This window comes from Myodes glareolus, chromosome 14, assembly GCF_982192425.1.
Source record: "Myodes glareolus chromosome 14, mMyoGla1.1, whole genome shotgun sequence".
Taxonomy (NCBI): Eukaryota; Metazoa; Chordata; class Mammalia; order Rodentia; family Cricetidae; genus Myodes; species Myodes glareolus.
Genome location: NC_142039.1, coordinates 61,311,960 through 61,333,911, shown reverse-complemented (window position 1 = coordinate 61,333,911; position 21,952 = coordinate 61,311,960). Strand labels below are relative to the sequence as shown.

Below are 21,952 nucleotides of genomic sequence, written 5' to 3'. Positions count from 1 at the left end.
CTCTATCTGCTAGGCACTGATGCCTTCATGTCAGCCAGAAGCTCCTGCTGAAGTCCCCTCCAGAGCTACTCTGTTGCTCTCCTTTCTTCAAAGGCATGCAGGGTTTCTCCCACGTCTACACAGCAGCAAACACCAGAGAAGGGTGGAAAGAAAGCATAGCAAACTGATTCACATGTTCACATGTTACAAATTTCTCATTTTTCCCAAATGTGACATTCTGCTTGAGATCAATTAGGACACACACCTCCAGGAAGAGGAGGAACTTGAGGGCATGCATGCGGATAATCACGCTGTTCCACAGGCAGCCCTGTTGTGACGCCATGCAGCTACTGCGGCTTTTGCTCATAGATCCAGGACTACTCAAGGGCCATTGGCCACCGCTGCAGGCTCCACAGCAGCCTGCTTAAGAAGTACAGGGTCCCTCTCATTCGCATGTGTGGGTTGATAGTTTGGAAAAGGGGTAAGGGACTCAGGCAGCTGTTGATAGCATATAGATTATTCCTATTACTCTCTTATAAACCATTCACAGCATATAATTGAAAGTGATACCATTGCTTGTTTTAAGGTATTTTGTGGAAGTAATGAGATCTCCAGCAAGTACAGTGAGCTTTCAGATACACTGTTCTTTGACTGTCAGTGAACCTTTGGAGGCAAGAGCTCTTCAGCTGGTGGCATGAGGGCATTTTAATGAGAAGCCTTTGAAACTAGAAGCATGCTGAGCTTTATGTCCTTTGTTGTGTAATACAGATATGTACAGAAATGGGTTTAAAATGTAACTGGGGAAAGGACCACTTTTGACATTACATTCTTTCTCGTTGCTGAGTTTCTTGACACTTGTCTGCGTTTAGGCTTCAGGTAGTCCAGGACACCTTTCTAGAACAGCTAAGCACCACCAAGGAAGTGAGTTGGGCTGGCAGCACCGTATGACTCTGAAGTCGGATGCAAGCCTATACTTCTGCTAACTTTGTTGTTGTGACAAAGTAGCTGACTAGACAGGCAAGGCATGCTGAGGACAGTGGCTCTAGCTGTGGCCACAGAAGCAGTCCACACGTCTGCAGTCAGGCAGTAGAGAGAGCTGCTGGGGCTCAGCTCCTGTTCCCTTGTACTCTGTACTCTAATTCAGTCCAGACCCTGTAGTGTGGAGCTGCGGGCAGGCCTGCTTTTCATCCTGCCCAGCTCCCGTACGGCTAGCTTAGCCCCAGAAATAATAACACATAAATTGTATTCATTTAAACACTGCCTGGCCCATTATCTCTAGAGAGTTAGTTACTGACTAACTCTCACATCTTGATTAACCCATTTCTAATAATCTGTGTAGCACCACAAGGTGGTGGCTTACCGGAAAAGATTCAGCATGTCTGACCTGGTGACTGGCTCCATGGCATCTGCCTCACTTCCCTTCTTCCCAGCATTCTGTTCTGTTTACTCCGCCTACCTAATTTTCTGTCCTATCAAAGGGCCAAGGCAGTCTCTTTATTAACCAATGAAAATAACACATAGACAGAAAGCCCACTTACATCAAGACCCCAGCTCAGGGGACTGCACCACCCAAACTCACATCAGTCTTTCCTTTTCAGTCACAGACTCACTGTGTCTCCTAGGTGACTTTAAATTCTTTCCTGTAGACAATGAAGAGTGACCATCACTGTATGTTAGCACAAGCCATTTCCTTCTCCCAGATGTTAGAAATGAGAAGAACTGGTTTCTTTTTTCCTTTATTTTCCCCTGCCCTTTGTTTCTTTTTTGTTTTTTTTGTTTTATTTTGGTTTGGTTTGGTTTGGTTTTTTGAGATAGGGTCTCTCTGCGTAGCCCTCTCTGTGTGGCACTGGCTGTCCTGGTACTCACTCTGTAGACCAGACTGGCCTTGAACTTACAGAGATCTGCCTGCCTCTGCTGCCCAAGTGCTGGGATTAAAGGCATACACCACCACCTGGTTTGTTTGTTTTTTAAAGATAGGAGCTCGTGCAGTCCAGGCCTTGTACTCCTTTCTGCCTGTCTTCCAAGTGCTGTGACATGTTGTAACATGCTGTGACATGTTGCATATGGCAACATGCCTGGCTTTTTAAATTATTATTACTTAGATTCATAATTTATAAACAGAACATAATAACTTGAACCCTAGGTGTGATCTCTCTTACACATAAACAGGTTAACATGAATACCATGTATCACAAACAGGAAAAATTGCTTAGCTAAATAAGAAACACACCTAGTTATCAAAGTTGGAATAGTTTTAAATTAATTAAATCTTTTTACTATTGATATTTATCATCAGTCTGTTAAAGACAGTGATTCTCAAAATAATAGAAAGTACCATAAAAATTTGAATGTTTCAGAGCGCTCTGAAAAAAATCTTTCAATACTTAATTATTGTGATCATCTAGACATAGTGGTGAAACTCCAAAACACTGATTGCAAGAAATATCTCACCAAATTTCTAGAGGACTTTAGATTTTTTAATATTGCACAAGGATAATTTAAATTGTTAACAAAGTTTAAACGGATGTAACAAATGTGCTCCCTAAATATACTGAATTAACTAAATTTATGAGTTATGTTGTATAAAAATAAGTGAATTGAAAATTCTTAAAAGCTATTTAACTTCATCTGTCTCTCACATACACAAGCGGAATGTTAGTTAACTTGGTGATATATATTTCCTGTGGCTACTTAGAATTAGGTTATACTTAATGTATTCATAGAATTTTATGCTTGCTTGGATCTTTAGTTTTAAAGCTACGTAATACCATTACAGAAAGTTGTGCCAGAATTATTTTAAAAAATAATGAAAGAAATCAATGAAAATAAAAATATTTGAAGATGCTGGGCAGTAATGGCTCATGTCTTTAATCTCAGCACTCAGGAGGCAGATGCAGGCAGATCTCTGTAAGTTTGAGGCCAGCTTGGTCTACAGAGCGAGTACCAGGACAGGCTCCAAAGCTACACAGAGAAATTCTTTCTCAAAAAAACAAGAAAAAAAAAAGATTGCTACTAAGCCTGGTGGGTTATTCCTGTAGCCTGAGGTTCAGGAAGCTGTAACAAGTTTGAGGCCAAACATGATTCACATACCAGGGTCCAGGCTAGACAGGGCTGCCTGGTGAGACCCTATTTTAGAAAACCACACTCAAAATAAAACAAAGATAATTGTGCTGTCAAATATATTGAAAAACTGAAAGCCACTATATGGGAGGAAATATTGGCATATATTATTACTTTCACATTGTTATAACCAAAATACATACTTAAACAAGTTTTGGAAGAAAGGTTTATTTTACCTCATATTTACACAGGGTTTAGTTCACTATGGGTGTGTGTGTGTGTGTGTCCCACCAAAAGCAACTTGGGGAGGAAAGGACTTATATAATGTTATAGGCGAGTCAGGCTAGGAACTCAAGGCAGGAACCTGGAGGCAGGAGCTGAAGCAGAGACTTTACTGGCTGCTGACTGGCTTGTTCTCACGGCTGCTCAGTTTGCTTGCTTACACAACTCAGCCTCACTTGCCTAGGAGTGGCACCTCCCACAGTAAACTGGACCCTCCCACATCATTCATTCATCAAGAAAATGACCCCCAGACTTGCCTGCTGACCATTCTAATGGAGTCAACTTCTCAATTAAGACAATTAAAAGTCCCTCTTCTCAGATGACTCTAGTTTGTGTCAAGTTGACAAAAAACTAACCAGCACAATGTGAGAGAAAACATGGCCCCAGGAGAACGTGGGGAAGTTTCAGTTTACAGTACTCTAATCAGTTAATTTCTTCATTTCTGTGATGTACTTGATCTGTGTGCCGTCTGTTGGCACATTCTTTGTCAGCTCTCTTTGGGTGTGTGTGTGTACTTCTTTCTCTTTTGATAACATACTTCATTACAGTTTTGCCTCCTAATTTTATGGCATAGGAAAGCAAGTGGAAATGGTTTGAAAACTTCTCCGTTGTTTCTGAGAATGGAGAAAATGAGAACCCACTTCAAATCTATTAGGTCTGGAACAGGAGATAAAAAACATGGGTCTACTCATGAGGGCTTGTGCCACCAACCTATGGTGTGGTGACTGATGATGCACCCTGTGGAATTGGGAGTGCTCCCTCCTCAGTGAGACGAACATGGAATGTCTGCTGTTGTGGTGCAGCTGGATGGCTACTGGGAAGAGAAGGGGATAGGGAGTGTTCATTAGAACAAGCCTTAAAATGGGACGGCATGGTGTACTCTTGATACTTTCCGCAGCATTTTGGTCTGTTTTTTCTGTTGTCAGCATATGCCAGGAAAGCATTTTTACTGAGAGAAGACTGAACTTGTTCGTTCAGTTGTTTACTGTTTTGTTTTTTTTTTTTGTAGAAAGTACAGCTTCTCGGTGCCACTGACCTCATTGCAGCCACCGAGCCCTTCTCTTGCCCTCCTCCTTGTGGTATGCTGAGCAGATTAATAATTCATGAGGCCTCCACACAGAGCGAGTGCATTCTCACCTGTCCTAGCTTCTTCACAATGCATCTTCTCAGGGCAGTAGAACAAAGCTGGGGTGAACCACTGAGCTGTCTTGTTGGTTCCTTAAGCTGAAATAGCTAGAAAAAATGAATACAAGAACACCTTCTGTCTAATTTTCTTTACATGTCATTCTCTAATTTCAGAGATTCCAAATCTTTTCATGCTGATCTAATATTTATAGAATTTTACTAAAAAACCACACAGAATGTGGGATTAGTTTTTTCTACCGAATCAAAAGTAAGTAAAAACAGATTGTAGAACTGGATGTGATGATCATTCAGCCTGTGCCCTCTTAGGGACTGGATTTGGAGTGAGTGCCGTGTGTAGATCATGGGCTGTGCTCTGAAGTGCAGCCAGGTCACCCTTTGAGTTCCTCTCCCCATGTGATCACATGCTTAGAGCAGAGCAGGGAAGGGGGGTCTCTGACCATCCAGCAGGCCTTGCTTTTCTTTATATTGTATTTCTTTGGTAGTATGTTTTGGTGAAAGTCAAGATAATAGCCATTTCCTCCAGAGTAATTAATGTATAGAACTGGACGATGTGGCCTGGAAGTGCCTGTACTGAAATAGTATTTCCTGTGGCCTGAGTTTAAAAACCTCGCTTCCAGGAGCTGCTCCTGGTCACTACCTTTGGTGAGCAGCCCTGGAACTGCTGTGAATTCTGTGTGGTGTTAGAACCGTTATTTACTCTTAACTTTTAGAACTTGCATAGATCTTGACTACTACATGGTGGGCAGGGGACTTCCTCTCATAGCTGTGTACTCAGATTTAGACTAAGAACCTGTTTGTACTAAAGGAGTGTAGCAAGCTAAACCCTGCCACCCATGTGTGCTCTCCAAGTAGGTAAAAGCTCTGTAAGACGTCATTTCACTTTCTGTTTGAGAATATGTTAACTTGGGCGGGGATGTAGCTTATTGATAGAGCTTGCCTGACACAAGTTAGTGCTCAAGATCCTTCTCAGCATCATAAGAGATAAGTGAATAAAATAAAATCATTAACTTCAGCATTCTAGAGGGTTCTCCAGATAACCATATAAAACTTTTAAACAGTATTGAAATGCAGGATTAAGAAGTTAATATTTTTAAAATGCATGTAATGTAATCTTAATTACTGGAATGTCTTTTTAAAAGTCTCTTATTGGGTAATTTGTATTCGTGTCTTGTGTTGGGGCATGGAAGTAGGAGAGACTTTAGGAGTGAGGAAGCGCCTTATTGTAGAAGCCGTCATAAGAAGGAAGTGCAGCTATCGTTAGATAAATAAAACCACAGAAGAGACTGTTTAAACCAGAATAAAGGCTTGTATGTCTTCTTGTCTAAAATGTCTTCAGTTTCTGAACAAAGTTGTACAAGCACAGTTAAATATATTTAGTAAGCCCAGAAGAGATGAGAAGTAAATTAGAACAGTGTTACATCCTGGAACCTTTATAAAGTACCTTCAGAAACAAGAGCTGCTGGAGATTCTTTGGATGAAGCTGGAACTTGGTATAGACAGAAGTGCTGTGGGAAAGGAGGAGGAGGGTACCCAAAGAGACACCCAGAAATATAAAGAACATGTTTTTCAGCACATACAGCAGTATAGATGAGCCCAAGACAACGGACTGAGTGAAAGAAGGCATATAAAATTCTATTGATGTGGCATTTATGCAACAGTAGAATTATAGGTTTGCGAATAGATCAGTGCTTGGGGAAGATTATAGAAGAGCAACACAAGGAGTTTTGTGGTGTACAAAGGAGTATCTGGACCGAGGCCACACAGGCTGTGAGCTGGTAAACCTGCCCAGAGCTGCCAGTGCGCACACCCACACACCAAATGCATGCACAGTGGATATCTGAGCAAGCTGTGTTCTGCTGTCGAGCTCTTGGCTTTGATATCATACCATAATTATGTGAAACCTGAGATTGGGGAAGAGGCCCAGGGTCTACATAATTCTATCTATGGCATTAACACTTAATCCAGTCTGTGAGAATGCTCAGCATTGACTTTGCCAGAGTCCACATTACTCAGGATATATATTTTTGCCAACATGCTATGAATCTGAAATTATTTCAGAATGAAAAGCTTTAAAAGCTAAATGTTGCAGGTTTATACCGTCAACTGAATAGAAAGAGGAGAAGTTGGTACATCCCAAAGATCTAAAGCAGTCTAGGAGGCTTCACCCTGTGCCTTGGGCTTTTCTTCCATGGAGCTGTATCACATTTCTTCCTATTTGTGTTTTTTGTTGTCCAGACATTGTCCTCTCTATAAAACACTGTCTCTTCATTTGGGAACTATTAAGTAAGTACAGAGCACGGAAACATTAGCAGCTCTTGCCTTTAATATGATCCTGTAATTTGACAGCTATTTGTTGAGTTTTTAAATCCAAAAGACAGTTTTGGAAGGTTTTGTGTATAAAAAAGTCACAGGTTTCACAGTTCTCCATGATCCTGTTACATGTATTACAGCTTTCTGAAGTTTGTATTTCCTGACACAATATGAAGACATTAAGTTGTAGGTAAATTACAGATTTTTAAAAAGTAATTCTTAGTCTTAATTATCTTGAATGAAAAATTACTAAAACTTTTTCAACTCATGTTTAGTTCAGTGTTACTTTGGGGTTGTCTGTTGTTAGCACATCGGTCCTTTGTCCCAGAGGTTGTTAAAGGGGCCAAATGGCAGAGCGGAGGAGGCTGCTCCAGAGACGAGCATGGCGGCTTAGTTTTTATAAATTTACCTACACATGTTCCTCCTGTGCCCTAAGTATGAATTGATTATGGCATCTGAAATGGTAATGGAATCTTTGTGTTCTGAGTAACTGTCCATTTGAAATGGATAAAGATGCTAAAGTGTCTGAAGTTAAGACTGGTAGCAGAGTTAGGGGACCACTTCAGACTTCTGGTGGAAAAACTATTGTGTCTTTTCCTGAGGTTTTTGTTTTGTTTTGGTTTGGTTTGGTTTGGTTTTTTTTCCTGTTTTTCTTTTTGATCTTGGGACCGTTTTTTGAAATCCAGTTTGGTGTGGCCTACATGTGCCACATGTGCCTCAGGTAGTTATGAGTGCAGCCTAACACACAACTTACTTAGACTTTTGTAAGCTTTGGGACGGTGCTTTTTGGGAGGGGTAATCTGATTGCATGGTTGTCAGAATTGAGTTTTGTAGGTGACTGCATCGTGTCACAGTATCAGAAGATTGGACATAGTTGCAGGTTAGAGTCTTATTGTTTACTTTGCTTCCCCAGAATAGCAGGTAACTGAAACAGGAGCCAGGGCCACTTTTCCTCCCGGAAGTTCTGTGACCTAGACTATGCCCTGTGTGTCAGTGTGAGCGAGATGCTCTTTAGCTCGTTTTTCTCTTAGGTTCCCTGTCATCTTACTGCTCTAATCTGTGTTGCGTCCTGACACAGCCCCGTAGAGGAAGTCAGGGTCCACACAGGGCAAGGACACAGTTGATAGTGCTCCCTGGCAGCTCAGCAGTTGTGATTTCTTCTTTTTAAAGTCATTTTAAGTTTCATAACCCAAACTCTCCTCACCCCACCCCTGGAGGGGTTGAGGCATGATTGGGTCTTCTCCCAACATAAAGAATTAAGATGAGACCCCGTAAGGCCTGTAACTGAGACACATTAGGTCATGACAGTAATCAGAGTGGCACCTTCACTCCTTCACAGATGGTCTTGAGTCAGCTGAAATGCCATATTCTTTAATTAAATCCCTTTTGGTAGTTTCTAAATTGGTCTTTGATTCTGAATGGCTTGTTTTGGAATTGCTTCTTTTAAACCAGTTTACCTGCACTCTGAAGTGTCTGAATTTTGCTAATGTGTTTTGGGGTTGAATTGGCGGTTTTCAGGCCAAGCCACATTGACTGTTGAAGCAAGCAGATGGGTGTCCTCTTCCTTTAGGCTTTTCCTGAGGATACAACTCTTTGCAGATGTGTTGAGGGTGCTGAAAAATGATGAATTCTGAAGTCTGAGTAGGGCTGAGAAGGTGATTTTAGTGCTGTACTTGATTTGGTTCTTGGTAGTATCTGTCTGTCTGTGTCTGGGGTAGGGAGACCAGAGAAGAGAGGGAAGGAAGGAATATCTCATGTAGCCTGGGAATTCCTATCCATCTATCTCCGCCTTCCAAGTGCTGGGATTACAGGCATGGCCACCATAACCTGACTGCCTTCCCTTTCTGAGAGTCTGTTATTGACATCATGTTGCCTGTGAATATTAGCTGTCAGTTACTGGCCAGTGTGGCGTTGCTGGTGGTTAATGTGCCACTCCTGAACCCAAACAGAAACCTTAAGAAATGAGTGCTTTTACCTCTCTTGTGGGGAGAATAAAGTGGCAGCTTGAAGAGGTCAAATGCGTTATAGCTGGCAATAGATTTCTGCCTGGAATTCTGTGAAAACCAAAGGATTTCACCCCAGGTAGAGTGAGTGAAAGGCTGGAGGGAAGCCAGGGAGTGTGCGGGGCAGTGGATGAGACAATGCTGACAAACAGCCAGGGGCAGTAAGGACTTGGAAGTGCTCTACCCAGAGGACGGGCATCCCTGCTGTGGACACATTGTTCTTTACCTGCCATCCACTGCTGCTCCTCAGGACCTCCAGGGCTGGGCTTACATGTGGCTTACCCAGGACACAGAGGGTGCAGAGGCATGCAGGCATGGACTGTAGGCAGATAACGGAATTGCACAAACCCCTCTGCACAGTTGCTGTGACAGCAGAGTCACCCAGAGGAGTGTGACAGAAACCCAGCAGTATTTGCTAATGGGCTGGGATTCAGCCTGGGAAGATAACACCCGCATCTTTAATGAGCCCATTTTTCTGGGAACACAGGCATGGCAGGAGGGTGACTGGAAATAGAAAAAACACATGAACAAGCTGTGTGCAGCTGGGGTTACTTTCCTGTCTCTGTTGTCATAGCTAACATTTATTTGTATTCCTGCCATGTGTGGTTAGAGTACAAGAAAGTCCAGAGTTTTCTAAGTACTAGACTTTATATATTTTGTGTGAGATCAAAAATAAACTCCATTACAGGTTTTAAGGTCTGTCATTCCTGGAGGCTGGTGCTGTGCTGAGGAGTTATGGTGACAGGAATTGGAGCAGTACTGGGGACAAGGGCAGGTCTCAGAGCCATTGTGCTATGTTGTTTGTTACGTTTACAATCCTTCATTGCATCACAAAGTCCCAGATGGAACAAGACTGTGTTAGGGGTCTCCAGCTCACCCCACAACAGTATTTTCCTCTAACTCAGCTAAGCAATGTCACACAGCCAGTGATCTCAAACATCTGTCTTTAGGGAAAAATTAGCTTCCCCAGACAAGCCAGATTCATGCAGGAGCCAGGGTCCTTGGATGGCTGGTCTGCTGTGAGACTTAACACCACTTACTGTCCTTGCATGGACACTGGGAGTGTTTAATGTTATTGCATAGACTTGTCAGTGTAGGGGTAATAGTTCTGTATCCATTTTCAGATAGGATACTAACTTACTAGCCAGGTTACATGACTAATAAATCACAAAGCCAAAACTAGACGCTTTGTATAGCACCTAACGGCTATATGGTTCTTAAAGAATATTTATTATTTTAATTATGTATTTGTTGTCTCTGTGCATCTGAGTTCCAGTGCCCACAGAGGCCAAACGTACCAGATCCTGCAGCAAGAGTTACAGAAAGCTGTGATGTGCTGGGAATTAAACTCTGGTCCTCTGAAAGAGGTGGATATTCTCTTAGCTGCTAAGCCATTTCTCAAGTCTGACTACATGTTTCTTCCCCCAATTTTCTTACTGTGTAAAATACATTTAAAAATCGTACCAATTTTTAAATGGCAACTATGATCCACTTCTAAAACTTTTTTTTCTCTCCTGAGGCAGTCTCACTGAACCTGAAGTTTGACTTAAAGAATCAAAGCTAGGCTGACTGTCACTGTGTCCTGGGACCTGCCCTTCTCCACCCTTAGCAGTGCTGGAGTTAGAGGAATGCACCACTGTGCCCAGTTTTTTATGTGGGTGTTGGGGATCCAGCCTCAGGTCCTCGTGCTTCCATAAGCCCTTTACCCACTGGGCTGCCTCTCCTACCTTCATAGCCTTATTGTTTTAAATTTGAAACGCTATGCCCTTAAACACTCTCCCCATCAGCCTTCATTCCACCCCGTCTGTAACGTGGTCTGCTCCAGGTACTGTAGTGTCGTCACACAGCAGTTTGTCTTCTTGGGATTTGCTTATTCACTTAATGTTCTCATGGTCCATCATGCCGGAGCACATGTCCAAATTTCCTTTTTTTTTTTTTCTTCAGGCTTAATGACACTCCATATTTGTGTTCTTACTGTATTTGTTGAGGGTTTCCTGTGTTTCAGGCACTGAACTGGTTGAGAAGATATTAAAAAGAATGAAATATAGATACAGTTGTCCAGGAACTCAAATTTTACTTGTGTTTTCATATTTATAAATCAGCCTCCAAAGACTAAGCTCAGGCAGCCAGGTGGTGGTGGCACCTGCCTTTAATCCCAGCCTGGGAGGCAGGAGGATCAAGGCCAGCTTGGTCTACAGAGCCAGTTCTAGGTGAGGCTCCAAAGCTACACAGAGAAACCCTGTCTCGGGGAAGGAAAAAAAAAAAAAAGATGAAGCACAGGCTGGAGAGATGGCTTGTGTGTTTAGAGCACTTGCTGTTCCTGCAGAGAATGGAATTTCAGTTCCTAACACTCACCTCCGGTGGCTTAAAACTGTCTATATATCTAACTCCCGGGGTTGCATACAGACACATAAATAATTATTAGGGAAGAAAAGGCAAACAATTTAGTAGAAATCTCAGGATGGATCTCATTACGTTAGTCATCCGAGGAGTTAGTGCTGACTGATCTGCAGCTCCCTGCTCTAGAAGAGCAAACAGTATCGTGGGAGATCCTGCAGCAGAAAGGGCACACGGGAGCAATTGCCTAGTAATGGCCAGCAAGCAGCACAGCACAGTAATGGGGCCGGTGGTACTCCTTCCTTCCATGGCCTCCCGTGCAGTCCTTCTGGAGTTCTCACCCCACCACTCTGCTTCCTCAGCTGAACTAGATGCCGAGCACACGCAGAAGGTCCTGGAGATGGAGCACACCCAGCAACTGAAGCTGAAGGAGCGGCAGAAGTTCTTTGAGGAAGCCTTCCAGCAGGACATGGAGCAGTACTTGACCACAGGCTACCTGCAGATCGCAGACAGGCAAGGTGAGCTGAGGCAGTTCAGGCTGCCTGAAGAGTGGGGCCTGGGGTATAGTCTTTGGTGGTTAGACCCCCCGCCCCAAATCAAAGTAAGTATCATGAACATGCCTGAGGTGTCATTATTTTGCCTCTTCCTTTAGTTCTAGGTTCTAGTTGAAAAATTAAAAAATAACTTCAATTACAAAATTATGCTCATACAGAATTTTGAAAAATACTTTAATTTTATGGTGTTCAGGGTCTACCCAGGGCTCATACATGCTAGGCAAATGCTTGACTAAGCCAGGGAAAAAAGAAACAAAACAAAAACAGAAAGAAATTACCTATGATTTTAGTGTGGCCCCTTCTAGTCTATTGAGTCTATTATTTATGTCCCTGGTATCAGACTCAACATCCTTGTAGCTGACTTCTGAAGTCAGCAGAGGACTTTCTCCCCAGTGTTAGGAACTCTTTGAGGGGCTGGAGATGGAGTCGGTGGTAGAGTGAGTGCTTCACATGCCTGAGGCTCCTCAAGTAGATGAGGTATTTTAGAGATCGATGCTGTCAGAACATACCAGTACAGGATCGTTCTTCAGGATTTGATTCTAGGACCCCTCTTTGGAGACCAAAATCCCTAGATGCACAGATCCCTTATATAAAATGGCACACTGCATGTAACCTGTGGAGTCTCTAAGCACTAGAAAGCATCCTCACGTTGCTTAGATTGTCTCCAGTGTAAGTGCCATGTTCATAGTTGGCCTGTACTGTTTAGAGAACACTGAGTAGAAAACAATCTCACACATATTTAATACAGACACAGCTGTCACAGGCCTCACCTCTTCCCCGCCCGCAGCTGTGGAGTGCTAGTAACTTCCCTAGTTGAGTTGAGGTGAGGGATCTTGTCCAGATTCATAAGCTAACACCTTGGGTGAAGTGACGACACGGGGTGGGCTCCTTCTTGTCTCTCTTGAGGAACCGCCTCCCCGTGGAGGCGCAGCTAGGGTGGACAGGGCAACGCATGTTTTCCTCTGGAGGTGCTGTGCAGTCTGCCCAGCAACAGATAGGCAAGTTGGGGCTTCCCTGTCCTGGGTGTGCCGTCACCTCCTGTAACCCTCCCCTCCTCCATCTCTATGCTCTCCTTTCCTGCTTTTTTCGCTTTCCCAGTCCTACTCTTCCTCACTTACCTGTCACAACTTCTCTGTCCCATTGGGTGTCCACACCCAGAGAGGCCCTCAGAGAATAAGGGCAGTGATGCAGAGAAGCTGTTGCCACAGGCTGAGCAAGGGATCACCAAGGTAGCTTCCTACACTCCTGGTAGACCATGGGATTGAGGTGTACCATTTTCTCCAGAGCCTGTTTCCTGCTCATTTAACACACTAATCTAGAAGGCAAGGACTTTTGCATCAGAACACTGTGTGCTAACTCAGTGCTGGGGCTGTCTGTACAGTGGCCCTTGTGGCAGCTGTGGGACAGAAGTGGAAGCTTTGTGCCAGGGATTTGCTGTAATGGAGAAGAGCAGTTCTTAGCCTTCCTGACGCTGTGGCCCTTTATTCTAGTTTCTCATGCTGTGGTGTCCCCCAGCCGTAAAATTATTTCATTGCTACTTCATAGCTGTAATGTGCTAGTTATAAGCCGTAATGTAAGTATGTGCAACTGCCCAGAGGGGTCAGAACCCACAGATTGAGAACCGTGGACACAGAGGGAGTTTGGATGTTCTTCACAGCTATGATCTTAACATACAGCATGGTTCATGTCAGGAGATGGTTTTTTTCTTGGCCTGTAGACAGCCACTGTATTCTTTCATCTGACCAGTGTCAGATAGTGAGTACTCTTATCTTCTTTTTATTTATTTTTAATGAAATCAATTATTTTTTATTTTTGGACACATATTAGGCAAATGCTCAGAGCTATATCTCTAGTCCTTAGTGTATCCTGTAAAGTCACTAATCTTGCTTGGGTCCCAGTGTTTGTGACTTCCTATAACCTTAATTACCTGAATTCCCATCTCAGAGTACTCATATTGGAGGGTAGCATTTCAACAAATTAATTTGGGGGCTGACTTCAACCTTTTAGTCCACCCTTGCCAAGCTGCCCAGTGTCAGAACTTTTATTACTGAGAAATTTAACTCTGCCCTGTTCAATTTGGCCCAACACATCCAGTGTGAGTTATAAGGCCAGAATGGACAAAGAGGAACTGACAGTGTCCCTAAGATGCTTCTATATTCTCAGGGAGATGTGGACACAGCCTCATGGGCTGATGTCAGAAGCTGGTAGGTGCACAGACACTCTTCTCTGGCGGCCGTGCTCTAGAGACCAGCTAGAGCCAGGGATTGCTACAGCCTGAGGCTCATAGAGCCTACAGCATGGCAGGGAAAGGTCCTTGTTGTACACAGCAGAATTCAGTGGGTTCATTATTTTGGTTTTCAGTGTCTCAAGAATAATTTTCTTCAAACTGCCAGAACATGTTTGGATATTTTTCATAATTAAAAGGAAGACAAAACAAAACCAGGCAGATATTGTCAATATGTCTTTCAAGCAGGCGCTAAAAAAGAAAATTGCCTTAACTAGAGGGGAAGGCCCTCTGAACAGTAGTCTGGTACCTTGGCTATTGAGAGCTGCTTCAGACTTCCTACTGAGACAAGTACCCTACTTCAGGAAGGTTCTTTATCTCCAAGAGTCGAGTTAAGTGACGCTTAAGTTAAAACATCAGTCAACATAAAAAAAAAAATGTCCTTAGTGGGTGTTGCACTTTGAACTCATTCCATGAGATCAGAAATAGCAGTCTGAGCTTTTCTTCATCTCAAAAGTTTTAGTTAAAGTCACGGAACTTTATGTCCAGAAATATGTCTGGAGAGAGTGCAATCCCAGCTGTGACCTCAAGAGCCATTAGTGAGGTTGGAAGCCTGTGGTGCACAGAACAAAAGGGGAGTGTGGGACCGACCACTACAGACCCACAGCTTGCTGTGTTTTAGGGCCTGATGGACCTTTAGTGCATATGTGAGCAATACACAAAGGTGTAGAGATAGAGGACCTAGCTCAGTGATAAGTACCATGCATGTATGAGGCCCCAGTTTCAAACTCCAGCACCATTTAAAAACAAAACAAAACAAGCTAGGCAGCTGTGATGCATGCCTTTAATCCCAGCACTAAGGAGCTAGAGGCAAGTGGATCTCTGTGTGTTCAAGACCAGCCTGGTCTACAAGAGCTAGTTCCAGGACAGGCTCCAAAGCTACAGAGAAACCCTGTCTCAGAAAAAAAAAAGAAAAAAGAAAAAGAAAGAAAGTTAAAAATAACAGCTGGGCAGGGGTGGCACACACCTTTAATCCCAGCACTCAGGAGGCAAAGGTAGGCAGATCTCTCTGAATTGGAGGCCAGTCTGGTCTACAGAGTGAGTTCCAGGACAACCAGGGTACACAGAGAAACCCTGTCTCAAGAAACTGGGGTGGGGGTAGGGGGCAGAGACAATAAAATATACTTTCTGGAAGTAAGGTGTGACCTTGTATAGCTTGCTTTTGGAGGGCCTGCGGATAACCAGTATAATCTGTTCAGTTCAAATTCTATTTCTATACTTAAATTTATTACATTGAACACATATACCCAACTCATTGCTATATGAGTACTTAGTCCCAGTTGATTATTAGCATCAGTGCCGGCATGGAGATTGCATTAGTTATTTTTCTCTTCATAGTTACAGAAATACATAGGAAGGGTGGACTTCAGTGTATAGTTCAAGAGGACATTCTGGAGGGGAAGAGACATGGCAGCAGGAGCTTGGTGATGTGGGGGGTATACGTGGGAGCAGGCCTGGCCTTGCTTATGTGCAGGCATATCAGGAAACTGGTTTTGTCTTGCTTTTCCTTCTCTGCTTTTCCTTCACTTTAAGACCCCAGTGAACAAGATGAGACTACTCACTGTAGTGATTGAATAAAAATGGCCCCCATAGGCCTATACGGAATAGCACTTGGTAGAGCAGGTGCAGCTTTTTTGGAGGTGGTGTGTCATTTGAGAGGCAGGCTTTGAGGTCTCAGAAGCTCAAGCCTAGCCAGTTTGGCACTTCACTTCCTGCTGCCTGTGGATCCAGGTGTAGAACTCTCAGGTACTTCTCCAGCACTATGTCTGCTTGCATGCCCCTGTACTTCCCACATGACTGTCTTAGTTAGGGTTTTATTGCTGTAAAGGGCAAAAGGCAGCTACATTCTTTGCCAAAATATCACAAGAACAGTCTCTAGGCCACATAGTAACATTCTTTTCCTCTGAAACTTCTTGAGCCAGTTCCCCATGGTTCAGATCATCCTCAGCACCACTGTCTTCCTTGTTCCTTCTAGGATGGCCCATTAAGCAGCAATTGAAGCATTCCACTGCTTTTCTAACCCATAACCCAAAGCCCCAAACCCATGGTCAGGCCTATCACAGCCATCTGGTACCAACTTCTGTCTTAGTTAGGGTTTCTATTGCTGTGAAGAGACACCATTGTAACTGGGGGTTTCTCTCCCACCCACTAGTTCCCAAATAACCACTCTGAAGCTTAATATTATTTACAAACTGTTGGGCCTACTAGCTTAGGTTTATTATTAACTAGCTCTTACTGTTGGAGGAAGGCTGCTTCTTTGTCCTGGCTGCCCAGAACCAAACTAACCACACAGAAACTATATTAATTAAAACACTGCTTGGTCCATTAGCTCTAGCTTCTTGGCTAACTCCTACATCTTAATTTAATCCATTTCTATTAATCTGTACATCACCACAAGGTCTACCAGCAGTTTCAGCACGTTTACCTCGGACCGCAGATCCATGGCATCTCTCTGACTCTGCCCTTCTTTCTCCCAGCATTCAGCCTAGCTTTACCTGCCTACCTAAGTTCTGCCTTGCTATAGGTCCAAAGCAGTTTCTTTATTCATTAATAGCAATCACAGCACACAGAAGGGACTCCCACATCACCTCCCCTTTTCTGTTTAAATAAATAGGAAGGTTATAACTTTAACATAGTAAAATTACATATGACAGATATCAAGCAAGAATTACAGTTAAAATATTTATATATACTTTATCTTTTATCATAACTAAGAAAAACTATAACTATAAATTCTTCAACTCCATCAAAGACTCCAGAAGGATGTAATATTATTTAAGTAAACAGAAAATGCATTGTCAGCAACTTCCAAAACTCTAGAATTGACAGAGACATCTTGCTGCCTGGATAGTCACCCCAAATTCTTCTTTACTATGGGGGAATCCATCTTAAGCCTACAGGCCCATAGTATCCAGCAGACTTTTCCACAAAGCAGGAAATTTTAAAGATAGTTTTCCCTATATTGGCAGTTTGTCAGTCACTTTCTTCTGTGTCCTACAGAATGTCTAGCAGACATTCATGAAGCAGGAGCCCTAAAGGACCATCTCACCTTTATGCAAGTTTAGCAGTCATTTCTCTGTCCAGTCAAGTCCATTGCATGTCCAGTCAAGTACTCCAAGTAAGAGCACTTCTTGCCCAAATAGCCAAGGAGCCTCTTCGATGCCCATCTTTCTCAGGAAGTAGCTTGGTACTGCCAAAAGCAGACATGTCTCATTGTCATGAAAAGTCCTAAATTATTAAAACATTTTAAATCCCATATTCTGAAGGTCTCTGAAAGACTTGAAGAATACCTATCTAACTGAAATATATCTCTATACATCTAGAAAATCTAACTAACATGAGTATTATAGATGACTTTCTATTAACCTATATTTCTTAATTATATGTTATGTTTTTAAATGAACAACACAAAAACAATACCTTAATCAGGACAGAAATATACATATACACTATAATAAAATTTACCTTAAATTTGTATCAATAAACCAAGATCCTTACCAAAGCAAATTATTCATCTGTATAACATATCCCCCTTTAAATGTAAACAAATATTTATAGACAATATTTGGGAATATAGGCATAGTTATTTCTCTCTAAACTGCTTCCTGCTGTTTGTGGATGCTGTTAATTAGGTCTTTCATGGTATATCCTGTGTGCTAGGTTCATCTCAGTCAGCAGTTGGGTGAAGTAATTTTTTTGAGTGATGTTCAAGGCAACCTTTCAGAGTGTCTTGTTCCATCAAACTACACCAGTCTAGATACAACCCATAGGTTCTCATCCTCTCTGGAAACAAGAGAAGAACCTCTTTACCAAAGCAACATATCCTTAGATCCAAATTTGGAAGTCATGATACCTTTATAATATACATGCTGGTTTAGCTTAGCAGACCATACAATGAAATGTCTTTCTGTACTTAGCTCATTCACAGTCAAAAAATTCAAAGATAACACAATAATATACATCCAGACTCTCTGTGAAATTTCCATTTTTACGTGGTTTTTCTATATTTTATATTTTTATATTTTACCACGAGGCTCGTGGCTTGTTATCTCACATCTTGCTTCTCTGGCAGCTGCTGGCATCTCTCTGACTCCACCCTTTTTCTCCCTGTATTTCTGTTTGGAATTCCCACCTGGCTCTATTCTGCCTGGCCAAATCAGCTTCTTTATTATATGGTAGTAAGACATATTCACAGCATACAGAAGGGTCAGGGCATTCTGCATCACACCATGACTGCAGTTACTCTTATAAAGGAAAACATTTAATTGGGGCTGGCTTATAGTTTCAGAGGTTCAGTCGATTATCTTCATGGCAGGAGTCATGGTGACAGACATAGTACTGGAGAAGGAGCTGAGAGTTCTATGTATGGATCTGCAGGCAGCAAGCAGCAGGAGGTTGTGTGCACACTGGGCATATCTTGAGCATTTGAGGCTTCAGAGCCTACACCCATGGTGACACACATCCTTCAGCACGATCACATCCACTTCAACAAGGCCACACCTCCTAATAGTGTCACTCCCTATGACAGTAATCGACTAAACCTCTGAACTGTAAGCCAGCCCCAAGGAAATGTTTTCCTTTATTAGAGTCATGGTGTCTTTTTCACAGCAATAGAACCATAACTGAAAGTTTAACTAACTTCTCAGGAAACACCAGTCTGACCGACCATTAAGATTAACTTTCACAGACATCCTCATGTCTCTGTGTACATTTTTAAGAGTTAAGAGCTAGGTCCTGGGTTTCTGACAAGGCTACATTATGAACAAATTTCCATGGACACTGTAGCTCAAGGTTGCAGTTGAGGGACTCACTTTCAAAATTGCTTCTCTTCACGTGACATGCTTCCTTTAGGTTTACTAGAGTTGGTCAGTGACTGGTCAGCATAGTTATTCCAGCTGACAAGCTCCCTAACTTGTGTGTTCCCCCTTCATCCTTAATCCATATGAAGTGACACATTTGGGTTTTACGTTCTTCAGTTGCTCATTTATTCATTAAAGTTTTTTATTACAGTATATTTTGAGCATACTCTTTTCCCTCCCAGGTCCACCCACTTCCTTCCTACCACTCTTCATCCCCTGGCCACGTAGGCATGTCATCATGACCACATACGCATGGCATCATACTATAATGCAAAACTCATTCAGTTCAACTTAAAGGTCCCTTTAGTCTTTCAGTCTCAGTGCTGTTTGAAAGTCCAAAGTCTATTCTGAGATCCATGGCAATCTGAAAACTGTAACCCCTGTAAAATCAAAATGTAGATTGCATGGTTCAGCATACAGTGACACAGAATATACATTACCATTCCAAAAGGGAGCACAACCAGGAAATACTAAATAAATAAACAAGACAGAATCAACAGGGCAAATCCAAATTCTCTATCCCCATGTCTGATGTCAAAGGGCTCTTCAGAATTCCCCTTCTAGCTTTGTTGACTGGAAATCACTTCTTTCTCTTTCCTCTTGGACTGGTCATTACACTGTTAGCAGCTGTCCTTGGTATTCCATGCCTGCTAGCTTCAACATGTGTAGTCTCCAAGGCAACCCAGGCTTCACTGTGACAGCTTCATTACAGTGTGACCTCACTGGGCCTTCATGCAGGGATTCCTCTGACATAAGCCTGGCCTCAGTGACTTTTCTTTACCATTGGAGGAAGATTCCACAACCCCTTTCCCTTATCCTTACTGATTCTAAAGCCAGAACCACATAGCTGAAGCTGCCAAGTTCTTTTTGATTTGCTGAGGCTGGAACCTGGGCCCCTCCTTGACTTGCATAAGTTTTCGGTTATTGATGTTTTCCTGTGCTGCTTAAACTTTGCTTTACATTCCTTTTCATAAACTGGAAGCTTAGCTTGGTGGAATCTTGCCTTGAGGTCCACTCTCTTTACTCCAGTTAGCATCTGGCTTTTCTTCTACTTTTTATCTCTCTGAGCACTGGACTTTACTCCAACATTGTATTCCTAGTGCTGCTTTTCTCTTCTAATTGGGCAGTTTGTATTTCTCTTTGCCGTTTGCTCTTGTTCATTGTTCATCTGTTTTCCTAACCAAAAGGCCACATTTCACTACGAGGGAGCATGGTCAGACTGTCACAGCAACATACTACCTGGTAGCAACTTCTTAGTCCCTATTCTGTTCTTATGAAGAGACACCATAACAATGGCAACTCTTATAAAAGAGAGCATTGGGGTTGGCTTCAGTTCGAGAGGGTTATTCCATTGTCGTCATGGCGGGAAGCATGGCTGCACACAAGCAGGCACACAAGAAGCAGTAGCTGAGAACTATATCCTGACCCATAGGCACAGAGACAAAGGCTAGACTTGAAACCTCAGAGCCCACCCCCAGTGGCATACCACTTCCAACAAGGCTACACCTCAGTGCCACACTTCCTGATCCCTCAGCTCACCAGCTCAGGGCTGAGCATGCAGATATATGAGCCTATGGGGTCTGACCTCATTCAAACCATACCACCACCCAACTTCATGTTTCTCTCCCCACATTTCCCCCACCCTTGGATTCTAAAAAATATTCACACAAAACCAGTAAGACAAAAAAAATTCCAAAACAAGAACTGCATGTGCATGCACACACACACTCATGGACATGCATGCGTGCACACACATACCCACTGGAAAATGTGAGGTTCTGAAACTTCAGTGTCCGCCCCCAGTGACACACCGCCTTCAACAAGTGGAAGGTAGCCATTAGCCTTTGCTGTAAGTTGTTTATTTCACTCTTACCTTGTCTTCCTTTCATTGAATCTGGATGTTGACTTCATAGTTCTGATACACAGTATTTTTCAAGGTGACCGGCTTCAGCAACCTCTATTTGTGTGTGTTTAAACCTATAACTAACGATTAGGACATTCCACTGTGATTTTGTAGGGGTTACATTTCATTAAGTATAGTTTCACTACAGGGGACATTTGGCAATGCCTGGTTGCAGATTGTTGTTGGTTGCTTTACTGTTCTAAAGGTGTTCTCCAGGATCTCATAGACAGTGATGAGGGCACTGTTCACCTCCTCCTCACACAGGAGAGCATCAGTTTCCAGTCTAGTGTCAACAGAGGCCAAACCACCCTGGGCTAAGCTAGACTTCACTTCACTCTCATTAGCATATTTGTTCTTGCTTCAAGTTCTTCAGTAGACTCAGTCTGAAGTTTGACTGGAATTACAGTCCGTTTCTAAGACTCACAACTGACCACTTTCTGGAATTTGGTGCTGGAGCACATTACTCTCCTTGTTTAGCCTGAGTGGATGAGCATACCCTAAACACTGTGTGAGACCATTGGCTACTCTGTTCGAGTCTTGTGTTTATGGTTTGCATAAACACAAGTGGTGCCAAAACATCTTTAGTTTTCAAACACATTAGCATGCCACACCGCTCACAGTCTTTGCTTTTGCATAGGTCACTCGTTTGTAGCCAAGCATGGTGGTACACGCCTGCATTTCCAGCATTCAGGAGTCTTTGAGGGAGAACTGGACTTTCTTCATGCATCTTTTCTTCTGAGACAGGACCTCACTATGTGTAGCCCTGGGTAGCCTGGAACTCCTTTAAACCAGACTGACCTCCAACTAAAAGATCTGCCTATTTCTTAGTGCTAGAATTAAAGGCACTAAGGGCATCATTTTTCTGAGATAAAGACTTGATTTTCTTCATTGTGAAGTAACTCATCCACCCAAAGCATTTTCTGTTGGGTGCCATTTTAGCTGAATTTGACTTTTGATATTTAACCCTGTAAACATTTTTGTCAGGAATATTTATTAAATAAATTAGTTATAGGTTTTCCCACTTATCCTTTGTTAACAGTTTCTACTTCAGTTAGGATAGTTTATGTCAATCATCAAAGATGGGGTGAATTAACCTTCCCCAAGAGGATGGGTGTGATATTTTTATTGTTCTGCCAGTTTTTACTTTTAAAAATGTAGTGAATAATATAACTATGATAATTTCTGAACACACACAACTCCAGTATTTGGGAGGCTAAGGCAGGAGAATCACATAC

General features: G+C 42.6%; 1 protein-coding gene across 2 annotated transcripts in view; it reads left to right on the top strand.

Annotated features, from left to right (window-relative positions):
* Dtnbp1 (dystrobrevin binding protein 1) overlaps positions 1–21,952 on the top strand; it is a 97,636-nt gene that overhangs the window by 73,227 nt on the left and 2,457 nt on the right. For both annotated transcript variants that reach the window (XM_048416044.3, XM_048415982.3), the window contains one exon: positions 11,480–11,635. In XM_048416044.3, coding sequence (XP_048272001.2) covers positions 11,480–11,635 — 156 coding nt within the window. The remainder of the gene's footprint in view (positions 1–11,479; positions 11,636–21,952) is intronic.